This window comes from Zea mays, chromosome 7, assembly GCF_902167145.1.
Source record: "Zea mays cultivar B73 chromosome 7, Zm-B73-REFERENCE-NAM-5.0, whole genome shotgun sequence".
NCBI lineage: Eukaryota > Viridiplantae > Streptophyta > Magnoliopsida > Poales > Poaceae > Zea > Zea mays.
In genome coordinates, this window is record NC_050102.1 from 122,840,118 (window position 1) to 122,852,715 (window position 12,598).

General features: G+C 45.8%; 1 protein-coding gene and 2 long non-coding RNA genes across 3 annotated transcripts; all 3 read left to right on the top strand.

The window, feature by feature from the left end:
- Positions 1 to 1,097: 1,097 nt before the first annotated feature.
- LOC103632781 (uncharacterized) lies at positions 1,098 to 4,053 on the top strand. The gene is made up of 3 exons (XR_556144.3): positions 1,098 to 2,732; positions 3,071 to 3,288; positions 3,638 to 4,053. It is a non-coding gene; the product is annotated as an uncharacterized lncRNA (long non-coding RNA).
- Positions 4,054 to 9,932: 5,879 nt separating this feature from the next.
- Positions 9,933 to 12,267, top strand: LOC100191895 (Eukaryotic aspartyl protease family protein). The gene is made up of 2 exons (NM_001137319.1): positions 9,933 to 10,189; positions 10,849 to 12,267. The coding sequence occupies exons 1-2, from the start codon at positions 10,006 to 10,008 to the stop codon at positions 12,165 to 12,167; spliced, it is 1,503 nt and encodes a 500-aa protein (NP_001130791.1). The 5' UTR covers positions 9,933 to 10,005; the 3' UTR covers positions 12,168 to 12,267.
- LOC111589721 (uncharacterized) lies at positions 10,201 to 10,715 on the top strand. Its single transcript, XR_002748809.1, has 2 exons — positions 10,201 to 10,319; positions 10,413 to 10,715. It is a non-coding gene; the product is annotated as an uncharacterized lncRNA (long non-coding RNA).
- Positions 12,268 to 12,598: the final 331 nt, after the last annotated feature.

The window sequence follows — 12,598 nt, forward strand, 5'->3', positions numbered from 1 at the left end:
CAACTAAAATTGAGCAATTAGAGTCTAGTGCTTCATCCACAGCTACCGATGAGGACCTTATTAAAAAGAATGAAAAACTTAAGCCTAAGTTAGCTAGCTCCCAAGAAGCTATTGAAAATTTGCTAGGGAAAATGAAAATCCTTAGCATACATAATAATGAGCTAACTACTAAGCTAGAAAACAATGGTAGCACCCCAGGAGTATCTTTAGTTGAAATGCCTGAAATAATTAAGAAATATGCTTCTACTTCTTGCTTTGATTTAATTGATGATTCTAACCCCTGCAATCAAGTTCTTGTTAAGAATGTTATTATAGAAACATGTTTGGACGAGATTGCAATAGAGAATGAGCAATTAAAGCAAGGGGTGGCTCGCCTTGGGAAGGCCTTGTATGACAAGAAAGGCAAATCCAAACTCCTTAGGATAACACCACTGTGGGAGTGAACAAGCCTGTGTAAGGCGAAACTATGATTTGTAGGTTATGCCACAAGGAAGGCCACAAGTCTTTCCAATGCAAGGCGATGACCGGGGATAAGCAAAAGCCAACAAACAAAATCTCCAACACCTACATCAACAAGGTAGACAAAAAGGCTGCTACACCATATTTAATCAAGAAGAAAAAGAATGGAAAGATGATAGCAATCAAGGCTGACAAGCAAGCCAACAAAGGAAAGTGGGCCAAATGCATCTGGGTGCCAAAGGAGATTATTTCAACCATGAAAAGCATCAAGAAGGTTTGGATCCCGAGAGGGAAGTGAGGAGTCCGAAGGACATCGGGAAATTTGGAGACTTAGCAAAATTGGGATGTATATCATAGGATGCATCATATTGGATCAAGTATATTGCCAAGTGGGTTAGTGAATACTTTGGACCCAAATTTCCCACCCATGACTAAGGTAACTAGATTTATTATATTTCCTGTTTTAGATATGCGTATCTATTGTTAATATCTATTTTTTACCTTTTATACCTAGTGCATCAATTGGTATTTACTCTTTTAAAAAATGCATGCATACTAGGTAAATCATATGGTAGGGTTGCTCACTTTCAATTCGTATTCTTGAGCAAACATACATGGTTTAAAATCTCTACTACACCTTAAGTTCACAGTGAGGGCGTCTACACCCAGGCATCACCGTGCCCCTGCCTATCTCCCCACGCGCGGCTTTCTCCCCCACACGCTGCTTTCAACGCCGGTAGCCGCACACCAATTCCTCCCCACGCGTTGCTTTCTCCCCACCAATGGCGCCCTTCCCCAACGGCTGCCGAGATGCACACGTTGTGGTTGCCGCCCTCTCCCCAAATCCTCGCTCGCCTTCAACGCCGGCAGCCGCACCACAAATTCCTCCCCATGCGTTGCTTTCTCCCCACCAACGACGCCCTTCTCCAACGCCTGCGAACGCCAACGCGCTTCCCCAATCGTTGCTCCTTCGACTAGGTGCTTCAGTAGAAGGTACGAGCCCGCCATCTTTTCGACTTATCCGTGCGAGATGTCCATGCTTGAGGTAGCTCTATGTCGAGGGAAAGCGAGTGCTCCTCTCCCAGCCTAACCTCCTCTGAATTCACGTCCCCACCTTCTCTTATTTATCCTACCTGGGTTGATGTCATTTAATTCCTTCTCCTTTTTGTCTGGGACGTCATCCCATATCTCAGCATCGTGCTCTCCCCGATGTGGATGGGGGAAGGTAATTTGTTTTTTTCTTCGTTAAGAATCGCTAGACTCTAGCCTCCGGCCTCTAGGAAAATCTAAAAATGATGTATTTAATTCTGCATTTTTGTTTGCTTTGCTACCTCTACGAGATTTTCCATGGTAGGATAGCTTGTGAGAGCTACTCGATGAGCTGGCCTTAGATCATTATATCTATTAGCACATACAAAAAGGTAATTTAAGTGCAAAATATGTTTTCATATTTGTATTGCTTACTAAGTACTAACAGCTAAAAATGGAAAAAGTGGAAGGTCTCTAGGAAGTACAAAAATATTGGTACATGTGTCACCATGTACAACCAATCTAGGGCTAATTATGTATATCATTTAGAAGGAAATGTACATAGCTGAATGAGTTCCAAAATACTGCTCATAGTTTGGCATAAATTATAGGCATCCATATGTTATAACATTTGAGTCACTGTTAACTTGAGTGTTAGCTAGACTAATGCAGTACTGATTTATCAGATATAAAGGGCATATGACAAAATAAAGAAAGAGGCACTGATATTCAAATGTGTGAACAGTCACATATATTATGTATCTTAGTATGGAAAATATATTTTCACTGCATTCTACATTCAGACCAGTTCATATCAATGTTCAAATAAATTTCAAGTCATAATTAAAAGATGCAGATTAAAGGTGAGGTGACTTGATATCAATTTTACATAAAAAAACTCCAAGTATCTAGATTTAGGATGACAAAAACTCAGGTTCAAGTGTTAGGTCGTGAGCTTCATTGTAGTAATAATGGTTGTTTCATAATATAGGTTTCCCAATATCTACAAAACTGAACACACCCTATCATCTGCACCAACAAGCAGCCTAGCAGCAGTCCTCACCCATCAGCAATTCAGCATGCATCTGGAAGACTACGTGTGTCTACGTCTGCTACTGCTGCCGAGGTGTCTACTCTCTTGGGATCAGGGGAAATGATTGAAAGAATGGAAGGATCTATGAATTGTCAATGTCCTCAGAAGAATGGATAACTCATGTGTTTCAGTGTGGACCTCATCCTTTTCGGTAATGAATAGTTGCTTTGCTCTTTCATCATTTACCCTAGGGCAGTAAACAATCAAAACATGGGTTCACTATGGTGTTTATTATTTCTTAGTATCCATTATCCCACCATTCAATTTGCACTTTATTCTATTATAAGAGTCATTATGGTTTATGCTTGATCCATTGAATTTTTGCACTGCCTGCTTTATTTGCATTCTCCACAAAAAATATCAGCCTACGACATATGTGAATTTAGAGAATGCAACTTTCATTCCTTATAACATTCTGTTGTTGTGCCTTGCTTGTAAGTTAAATCCGGGATGCTTGAATGAGCACATCTTTCTTCACATTAACCACAGGTTCCACCAGCTACCTGAATTTGACCAACTAAAGGAGAGCTACCACATACGTCTCATAGGCCACAATGAACGCCGGAGGAGGCCGCCTCCTGGACCTCTTGTATCACGCTACGGTCATCTTGTTGCGTTGTTTGGTGGTGACAAAAGCTAATTTTACCTTATGTCATTGAATATCTTCATCTAATGCATACTATGAACATCATGAAGTCACTACCAGGGTAAGGAGTTGATTGCATGGACATATTTTGTCGCACAACTAAGACACTTTAAAATTCCTTTAGAGGTTGTTGGCCATTATACTTAAACATTATAGGAATGTTGTTCCACATATTTTGTAACCTACTATGTATCTCTGCATAATTTAATAACCCATTTGCATAATAGAGGTACTGGTTGATGTCTAACATTTACATGGCTAAAAAATATTCTGTAGCACACATCTGACATTTCAAGCATGTTGTATACAATGTATTTTTCTTCTTTACTTAGACCGCTACCTATTTATTATTCTTTTGTATTGTTACCTATTGACTATTTATATTTTGACCGCTATTTTTTAATATCCAGGGTGAGAATGTTTCTGCTCCATTTATGATATTTGAGTCCACTGGATCCCCCAGATATACTGAGAGAGGTATGTCCTCTTTAGTTGGGGTTTTCTACATGTGGGTCGATGGATGCATTATCTACACTTGATCTTAATAATCTAGAAATTCTTGATGATGCGGGCCACTGAAAATGCTATTTTTCAAATGGGAAATTATATTCTCTCATAGTGAGCACATCATGTGGTATTGCTCATTGTGAAACACTTCTGGCTATTTTGGCTGACATGTATTGAAAGGATTGGTGTTGTTTTAGATTATAACATGTGGCTGAGGTTTCCTTATTCTTGTCTGCCACTAAATGAACAAAAGAACTTCTTCATGCCTTGAGTTGCTTAAGTGAGCAACCATATTGACTTAGGATAGAATTTTAACTACTTTCTCATTGTTTGCAACCATTTTTTTACTTGCTACGGAAAATACCAATTATCTCCTGCGGGTGGACTTGCACTTATGATGCTTTTTTCATTATATATCCATACACAGTAAGTTCTAACCTGATATCTTTTATTATGGCTTATATTTCCTTGCATAGAATAATAAATCATTGATCACAACTAGTCCTAAGACTATGTGCACCTTTTTTCTGTTTGCCACCTTGTAATTTCTGCTTGTGCACTTTGTAGCACACTACCTTTCTGAATTTTAACATCTTGTTGCTTATTTCTCTCTGTTTTTACATATTGTTTTCTAGGGTTTCTTATAAAGGATTTGCAGACTTCATACGACTTCTTTTGTTTTTGGATGCTTATAGGGAACGACATGACATAGAAGGCATGTGTAAATTTATCTCATGCCTATATTATTTATAATGATTTCCTTTGGCATTATATCAGCTTATTTGATTGGTGTTCCTTTTAACTGCGAATGCTACTCTTAGGTTGTACTCCATTATATTGGGCTGCTATTCGGGGGAACCTTGAGGCATGCGTTGTCTTAGTTTAGGTTGGCAAAAAAAAGATGATTTCATGGAAGACAAAACTCATTTAAATCTAACACGGCTTGTTGCCGATAAAAATCATCGACAAGTTGTATTTTTCCTCGTGATTAAAATTAATTATAACATTTATATTTTGTAATCTACTCGAAGTATTGTGTCTGCAACGTCGTAAAAATAAAGAGTCTCGATGTCCTAGCTTTACCATCTGATAGGTGTGGTTTTGCATGTAGACATGTTATAACTATAAAACATTTAAGGTCTGTTTGGTTCATGGCTAAATGTGTCACACTTTGCCTTAGGTTAGTCGTTCGAATTGAATAACTAACCTTAGACAGAAAAGTTAGATAAAATGTGGTAAGTTAGGCAGGGTACCATATTTAGTCTTTCGCTCAGGTACGTACGCGCGAGGCCCGACTGTACCTCGTCACGTCGGGGTATTCCTTTCCCTGACTAAGCGACCGACCCACCCTCACGCACACGTGCAGCCCCTGGTCTCTTGATATAATGCCAAAGATGTGGGGACTTGTTCTTAACATTGTCAAAGATATATTTGATTTTATATGTAGTATCATTGCCAAAGACATGGGGACTTAACATTCAATTGAAATGTGAACTTTATTATAACATTATGATCTCAGCACGAGTTGTGTTAACTTTTGTGCATTTGATTTGATATATGTAGTACCATTGCCAAAGATGTGGGGACTTGTTCTACAGCGGCTACTATATTATTCGTTAGATTTTTATTTGTTTGAGGAATCCTAATGTTTGAATAACTATTTTTTTAAATAAGATCTACCTATGTGATATATAAAACTATAGCAACACACGGGTATATAACTAGTATTTAATTAAGCATGACACATAGCTTATTCAATATTTCTAAGAAAATGATACATCAATTGAGATTTTGAAATACTACAAGTGGTATAATACTTCAATCATGCTTCAATTGGTATCATTTAACTTATATGTGCCAAAGTTCAGATTATGGATAATTTGCCCCTCTTGATATCAAATCAAAGTGCATGTTTCCTACAAGTATTCAAAACTTGTATGCACACTTTCAGAGGGAGGTTTTTCTATAATCTAAGTCTTTGAGACTAATACCTGCTTTCAAGTTTATTTTATGTAGTAGTCTCATTGAAAGGAAAATGGAGTCCCCGGAGAAAGACAACAAGCTTCCACTGCAAATCTACAAGAATTCTTATGTCTCACAAGGCTGCCATTGGTACTCAAATGGTCCGCCATTGATTTTCAATTGGTATCTTTGAGACTACATTTGGAATCATTTACATGCTTTCTCCAACATTTGGTTAGACTACATTTCATCTCATACTTCCCATGTTGCTATACATGCATAAGTTGTTAACTCATATCTGTTACCTATGCATAAGGAAAGTTAGTCTAATCAAATCATGTCTTGCACCTCTATTTCTCACATGCTTTTTGTAAGTAGAATATCTCTGTCAGGAGGAGTATTTCTTCATCTCTAGTGGGGGAGAAAATTCCTTTTAAAGGAGAACACTCATTTAGGGGGAGTAATAATTTTTAGTGCTTCAATCGGTATCATTGATAAATCTTTATGAGGGCAAGTCTTATTTGCTTCCTATATGCTTTTAATGTCTTCCTTTTTGGTGGTTGATGCCAAAGGGGGAGAAGTTGTAGGGACCAAAGCAATGAAATGTTATCAAACACCAAACACCACCAATTTAAAATTTTGATCCTTCAAGTGGTTTTGGCTCTTTAGTCTAAAATAGGAAGTAAGTGAATTATGGAGTTAGGGGGAGGCTTAAGTACATAATCTCACTTTGTGGGGACAAACATGCATCCTAGCAAGTAGATTGCATATTTTCATTCAAATGTTTGTTATATTTGCTTGCTTTGGTTATGTTGTCATCAATCACCAAAAAGGGGGAGATTGTAAGGAAAATGGACCCCAGACCATTTGGCTAAATAGGTTTTGGTGTTTGATGATCAACATAACATGTGGACTAATGTGTTTGCTAGTGTTTATGTTTATAGTTCACAGGATGCTAAAGTTACTTGGACTAAGGCATTGAGGAAAGCAACACTTCCAAAGAAGACATTATGAAGATCACAAGAAGATCAATAAGTATCAAGCAAAGTCCAAGAAACGAAGACAAGTGTTGCCACTGGCGGACTGTCCGGCTGAGAGCACTGGACTGTCCGGTGGCACACCGGACTGTCCAGTGCACCAGAGAAACAGTAGTCCAACAACTAGTATCAGGTGGCACTGGTGAAGAGAAGCCATCGAACTATCTAGTGTGACGTCCGGACTGTCCGGTGTAAAAGCCTGTAGTGCCAACGGTCACCTGCGGTGTCAGATCCAACGGCTAGGCGCACCGGACTGTCCGGTGACCCCACCGGATTGTCTGTTGTGTCGCAGAGAGCAGCAGCTTTTCTCCAACGGCTAGTTTTGTGTTGGGGCCTATAAATACCACCTCAACCGACCATTCCAAGATGTGGGAGCCCAAGCAACATACCAAGGCATATATTAGACATTTCCAAGTGCTCAGACACCCAAGTGCTTAATAGAATCACTCGGTGATTAGCGTAGATGCTTTGCGAAGTGCTTAGGTTAGTTAGACCGCTTTAGCGCTTGCTCTAGGTGAATCCTAGTTAGTTGAGTGAGTTTAGAAAAACCACACAACCCCTCGGCTCTTGCGCGAGCCATTGTAATTGTACCGAGTGGGGTGAGAGTATTGCGAGACCATGACAACCGCATTTGTGTCACGGCCACCACCGTGTCCCGGAGGGAACGAGGCCCGCGGCGTTTTGGCCGGAAACTTGATAGTGGAGACGGCGGGGAGCGTTCGAGAGGAGCCGAAAGCGGAGCACCACTTGTGCATGGAGAAGGCCCGCGGCTCTCTACGGAGTTACTCGACCATGGTGCTTGGCCCTCGTGTGGGCTTCCCTTTACGTAGGGGCACCAACGATGATTAGTTGGGACCTTGCGTGGTTCCGGATACCTCGGTAAACATACCGGCATCATCCACGAGAGTTTGCATCTCTACTCTGCTCTTTAGCTTCCGTATTTATATTAAGCAAAGTTTCAATCTTGTTTTTATACTTAGATTGTTTAGGATTGAAACTTAGACATTGCGGTAGAGATAGCAACACTTAGACAATGCTTAGTTTGCACATTCTAGTTTGATTATTTGCGTAGGTTTTGCTATAGGGATTTATTTGTGGCCTAGTTTAGAGAAAGTTTTAGAAGTCCTAATTGACCCCTCTTAGGCGTCACCTGTTTCCTTTAGTAGAATGTAAGTAACTCCGCCTATGTTGTCTCATCATATGTTGGCGCAGCATAGCCTGGTCCCAAATGTAGGTACGAGGAGGATGGTTGCGTCAGGCGTGACGAGCCAGCTATAAAAAAACTTAGCCACTCAAATGGAGATGAAATTCAATAGAAAACCGTTGGGGTGTAACCCTCTCAGCGACATGCCATATCGGAACTTGGGTATGGTTTTAAATGGGCAAGGGTCGTGTGTCGTGTCGTGATCTAGATGCGGCGTCAAGTGGGCAAGGATCGAGTCGTCGCTTCCTTAGTGGCGCGCTACATCAGGTGTAGTGACAAATGTGTAAGGGTCTTCGTATTTGTCTCAATAGGTGCGAGGGGTAAGGAAGCTAGTTGAGCAGACTATAATCCATGTAGGCAATTGGAACGTAGGGTCCCTTACAGGTAAGCTAAGAGAGTTACCTTGTACTTCAACGGGTACAAAGCAACAAAGATCAGTACAAGCTGTCTTCGCCCCGGGAGGGGTTGTTTATAATTGGAGAGGTACTTTGGTCGGGTACCTACAAGCTAAAGGACGAGAAAGACAGGACGCTCACCAACGTGTGGAATATCAAGCGACTACGACAATTCTACCCTTAACAAAGTCTCGACATTTGTAGCCATTCCTTTGTATTGTCCCCGACCCAGGGACGACGACCCCATGGATCGAGAAGCGGGGGCTGAGGAGAAGTCAATAACTTGACTGACCATCCTCAGAAAACACTGGATAACTTGTCCCTTGTCAAAACATTTACGTCCTTCCAATAGATATGGTCCCGCTAATACCTCTCCTTTTTTGTTTGCTCGACTAACGTAGGGCCACCCCCTCGGAACAAAAATCGAAGGGAACGAGAATCGAAGAAAATCGAAGCTGATAGTGATGATGGAGGGGTTGAAGATTACTACGATGACAATGTTTCGTCTATGGTCCTATCTTCCTTTCATTTTAAGAGCAAGGTTAATAATATAGCCTATAGCGAGTTTTATATTATTTTTATGCTATATATATAGCCAACTAAAAGTTTAGTTATATATAGAGAGAGCCATCGACATGATGCCACCTCTATAACATATTTGTATTTACCACCGGAATCAAGTACTCCAGGCGTGACTAAGCGACTAGTCCCGACGATCCCCCCATTACTCCGCCAGTTGCAACTTCACCAGGCGTGACTCCAGAGCATCACATGTGCTCGATCGAGGTCGTCTCGCTCTCGCCACGCACTGTTCGATCCGTTTGCTTGTTTGTTCGGAACCCAATTACTCCTACGCGCCGCGCGTATCAATCCTACTCCCAGTACTGCAGTGCAGTGCAACGCCACGGCCTGGGTCGTCTTCCTCCGCCTTCCTCTTGGCATCTTCTTCTCCGTGCTAGCTACAGTGTGCGCCGGACAAGGCTGCGTCGCTGACCACCACCCCCGCGCGCGCCTTGCCCTGCCGCAGACATTAATGCCACTTACGCCCGGTTTTCAATGCGTCCACCCACGCACTCTGATGACTAAACTCCTCCCCGCCTCTTTTTCCTCACCACAAGATACACGTCCCTCCTCCATGTCTACTGCTAGTACGTTTTTTTTTGGACGATCTACTGCTAGTACGTTGGTAGTAGTAGTGGTGGTAATAAAGAAACGTGTCAGCAGCGAGGGTCCGGCCGGCTCAGAGAGTCAGAGAGAGAAAACGGAGGTGTGCTAGGAGTGAGAGATCAGAGATGAGATGAGATGAGAGAGAAGGTCTGGGGAGCGTGCGTGTGTGTGCGCGCTGCGCTGTGAGCACTGTCTGGTGCTGCGGCCAAGCAAGAGGACATGCATGTGAAGCCCCCCCAATAATTCCTCTCCTCACCCACAGCCACAGGCCACAGCGAGAGCGAAGCGAGTACACCACCACACCCCACCCCCGACCCGACGGCCAGCCGCCAGCTGCTGCGCCTTTGTTCCCATGCGCCGCAACAAGCCTACCTCACCTATCACTTGCTCACGCCACCGAGAATCTTTCACCCTCCTCCTCCTCCCATCCTGACCTCTCTCTCTCTCTCCTCTTCTCCCTCCCTCCCGTGAGTGAGTGAGCTGGAGCCAAGCTAGCCGAGCGAGTGATGGCATGGGGAGCTTGCACTGCTGTGGCAGCTGCTCTCCTGCTGCTCCTCCTCCTCGCCGCCGCCGCAGCAGGTGGTAATGGCGGCGTGCATTGCCTTGACCTTGACCTTGAGGAGGGGAGGCGGCACCACCTGAGCAGGAGAGCCTTGCAAGGGAGGCAGAGGCGGCACCACCTGAGGTCGAGTAAGTTCCTTCCCTCATCACCCGCGTTCCGTCTCCCCGCCCCGTTTCTCCGGTGTTCTTGGATGGAAGAAGAGGAGGGTTGGGGCCGGGTGGGTGGGACACCAGAAAGATTCAGCTAGTCCGTCCCAACGTACGTACGCACATGCTTCTGTCCCCAACCAGCAGCAATGGCAATAATCTGCCTCTGTTCATAACCATAGATTGTTTTCTCTTCTCGGTGAAGCGTCACAGATTCTCCCTGCTCGCTTCCGTTCTGCAAATGGGTTGTATTTGGAAATCGTGCAAGCGCTAATAATGTCAGAAGAAGAAGGAGAGAAGAAGAAGAAAAGAGCTTAAATGGAAAGCAACACGCGCTCGTCTTGCCATGGAAATGGTAGGGCTGCAGGAGGAATGGCGATGCGATTTCCATGGTGTTTTTTCAGTTTTTCGGGGTCAGGGCTCTGCCACTGCCAGAAGTAGCACGTCCCAAGTACTTTTCAATGTGGATGGGTTACATAAACAACTATAAGAATAGTAAATTACTAAATTTCCATGTGGTGGGTGGTGACACCATCACAGATTTTTGAGCTGCTTGCTCAAGCGTAGAAAGAGTGAGAGAAAGGGGGAGAAAGAGAAGAGGTGTCCAGTCCGCTGACTCCCGGTTTGCTTGCGATGTTCAGGGGCGGTGGGTGGCGCCACGGTGCTCGAGCTGAGGCACCACAGCTTCAGCCCTGCGCCGGCCAACAGCAGGGAGGAGGAGGCGGACGCTCTCCTGTCCACCGACGCCGCGCGCGTCTCGTCGCTGCAAGGGCGCATAGAGCACTACCGGCTGACGACGACCAGCTCGTCGGCCGAGGTGGCGGTGACGGCGTCCAAGGCGCAGGTGCCCGTCAGCTCGGGCGCGAGGCTCCGGACGCTGAACTACGTGGCCACCGTGGGGCTGGGCGGCGGCGAGGCGACGGTGATCGTGGACACGGCCAGCGAGCTGACGTGGGTGCAGTGCGCGCCGTGCGAGTCGTGCCACGACCAGCAGGGCCCGCTGTTCGACCCGTCCTCGTCGCCGTCCTACGCCGCGGTGCCGTGCGACTCCCCCTCCTGCGACGCGCTGCAGCAGCAGCTGGCCACGGGCGCGGGCGCGGGCGCGCCGCCGTGCGACGCCGGGCGGCCGGCGGCCTGCAGCTACGCGCTCAGCTACCGCGACGGCTCCTACTCCCGCGGCGTGCTGGCGCACGACAGGCTGAGCCTGGCCGGGGAGGTCATCGACGGCTTCGTGTTCGGGTGCGGCACCAGCAACCAGGGCCCGCCGTTCGGCGGCACGTCGGGCCTCATGGGGCTCGGCCGCAGCCAGCTCTCGCTCGTGTCGCAGACCGTGGACCAGTTCGGCGGCGTGTTCTCCTACTGCCTCCCGCTCAGCAGGGAGTCCGACGCGTCGGGCTCGCTGGTGCTGGGCGACGACCCGTCGGCGTACCGCAACTCGACCCCGGTCGTGTACACCTCGATGGTGTCCAACTCCGACCCGCTGCTCCAGGGGCCCTTCTACCTGGTGAACCTGACCGGGATCACGGTCGGCGGCCAGGAGGTGGAGTCCACGGGCTTCTCGGCCAGGGCGATCGTCGACTCGGGCACCGTGATCACCAGCCTCGTGCCGTCGGTCTACAACGCCGTCAGGGCCGAGTTCATGAGCCAGCTCGCGGAGTACCCGCAGGCGCCAGGGTTCTCCATCCTCGACACCTGCTTCAACATGACCGGGCTCAAGGAAGTCCAGGTGCCCAGCCTGACTCTCGTGTTCGACGGCGGCGCGGAGGTGGAGGTGGACTCCGGCGGCGTGCTCTACTTCGTCAGCAGCGACTCCTCACAGGTGTGCCTGGCCGTGGCCTCCCTGAAATCCGAGGACGAGACCTCCATCATCGGCAACTACCAGCAGAAGAACCTGAGGGTCGTCTTCGACACCTCGGCGTCTCAGGTTGGTTTCGCGCAGGAGACGTGTGGTTATATTTGACTTTGACTCGGATTGGGATTGGGATTGGGATGCAGCGGGCGGCCATGGGCTCTATATATGTGAATACCTTTATACTTACTTGCAGATTTGTTTCGAGATTACCCCTGGTGATTGGCAAATGGTAACAAGGTGTTCAGTTGTTGGCAAATGAACAAGCACTGCTCGCGGTTACCTTTTTTTTTTTTTTTACCCTGGCTTCCCGCCGTTTCTCTGTGCTTCATCCGAGATCAATTTGCGCTGCAGGGAACCCAATGGGGATTCTTTCTGCGTTTACCTTCTAACCAAATCTGTAGGCAATACGACTGAGCAATTGCTAACTGAACCCTGCCGCAGAAGACGTCCATACAACCGGGTGGCTGCTACGGTGCTATGCTAACTACCACAGAGATTAGTGAAACGTATTCGAATCTCCATGAATTATAGGTGTACAA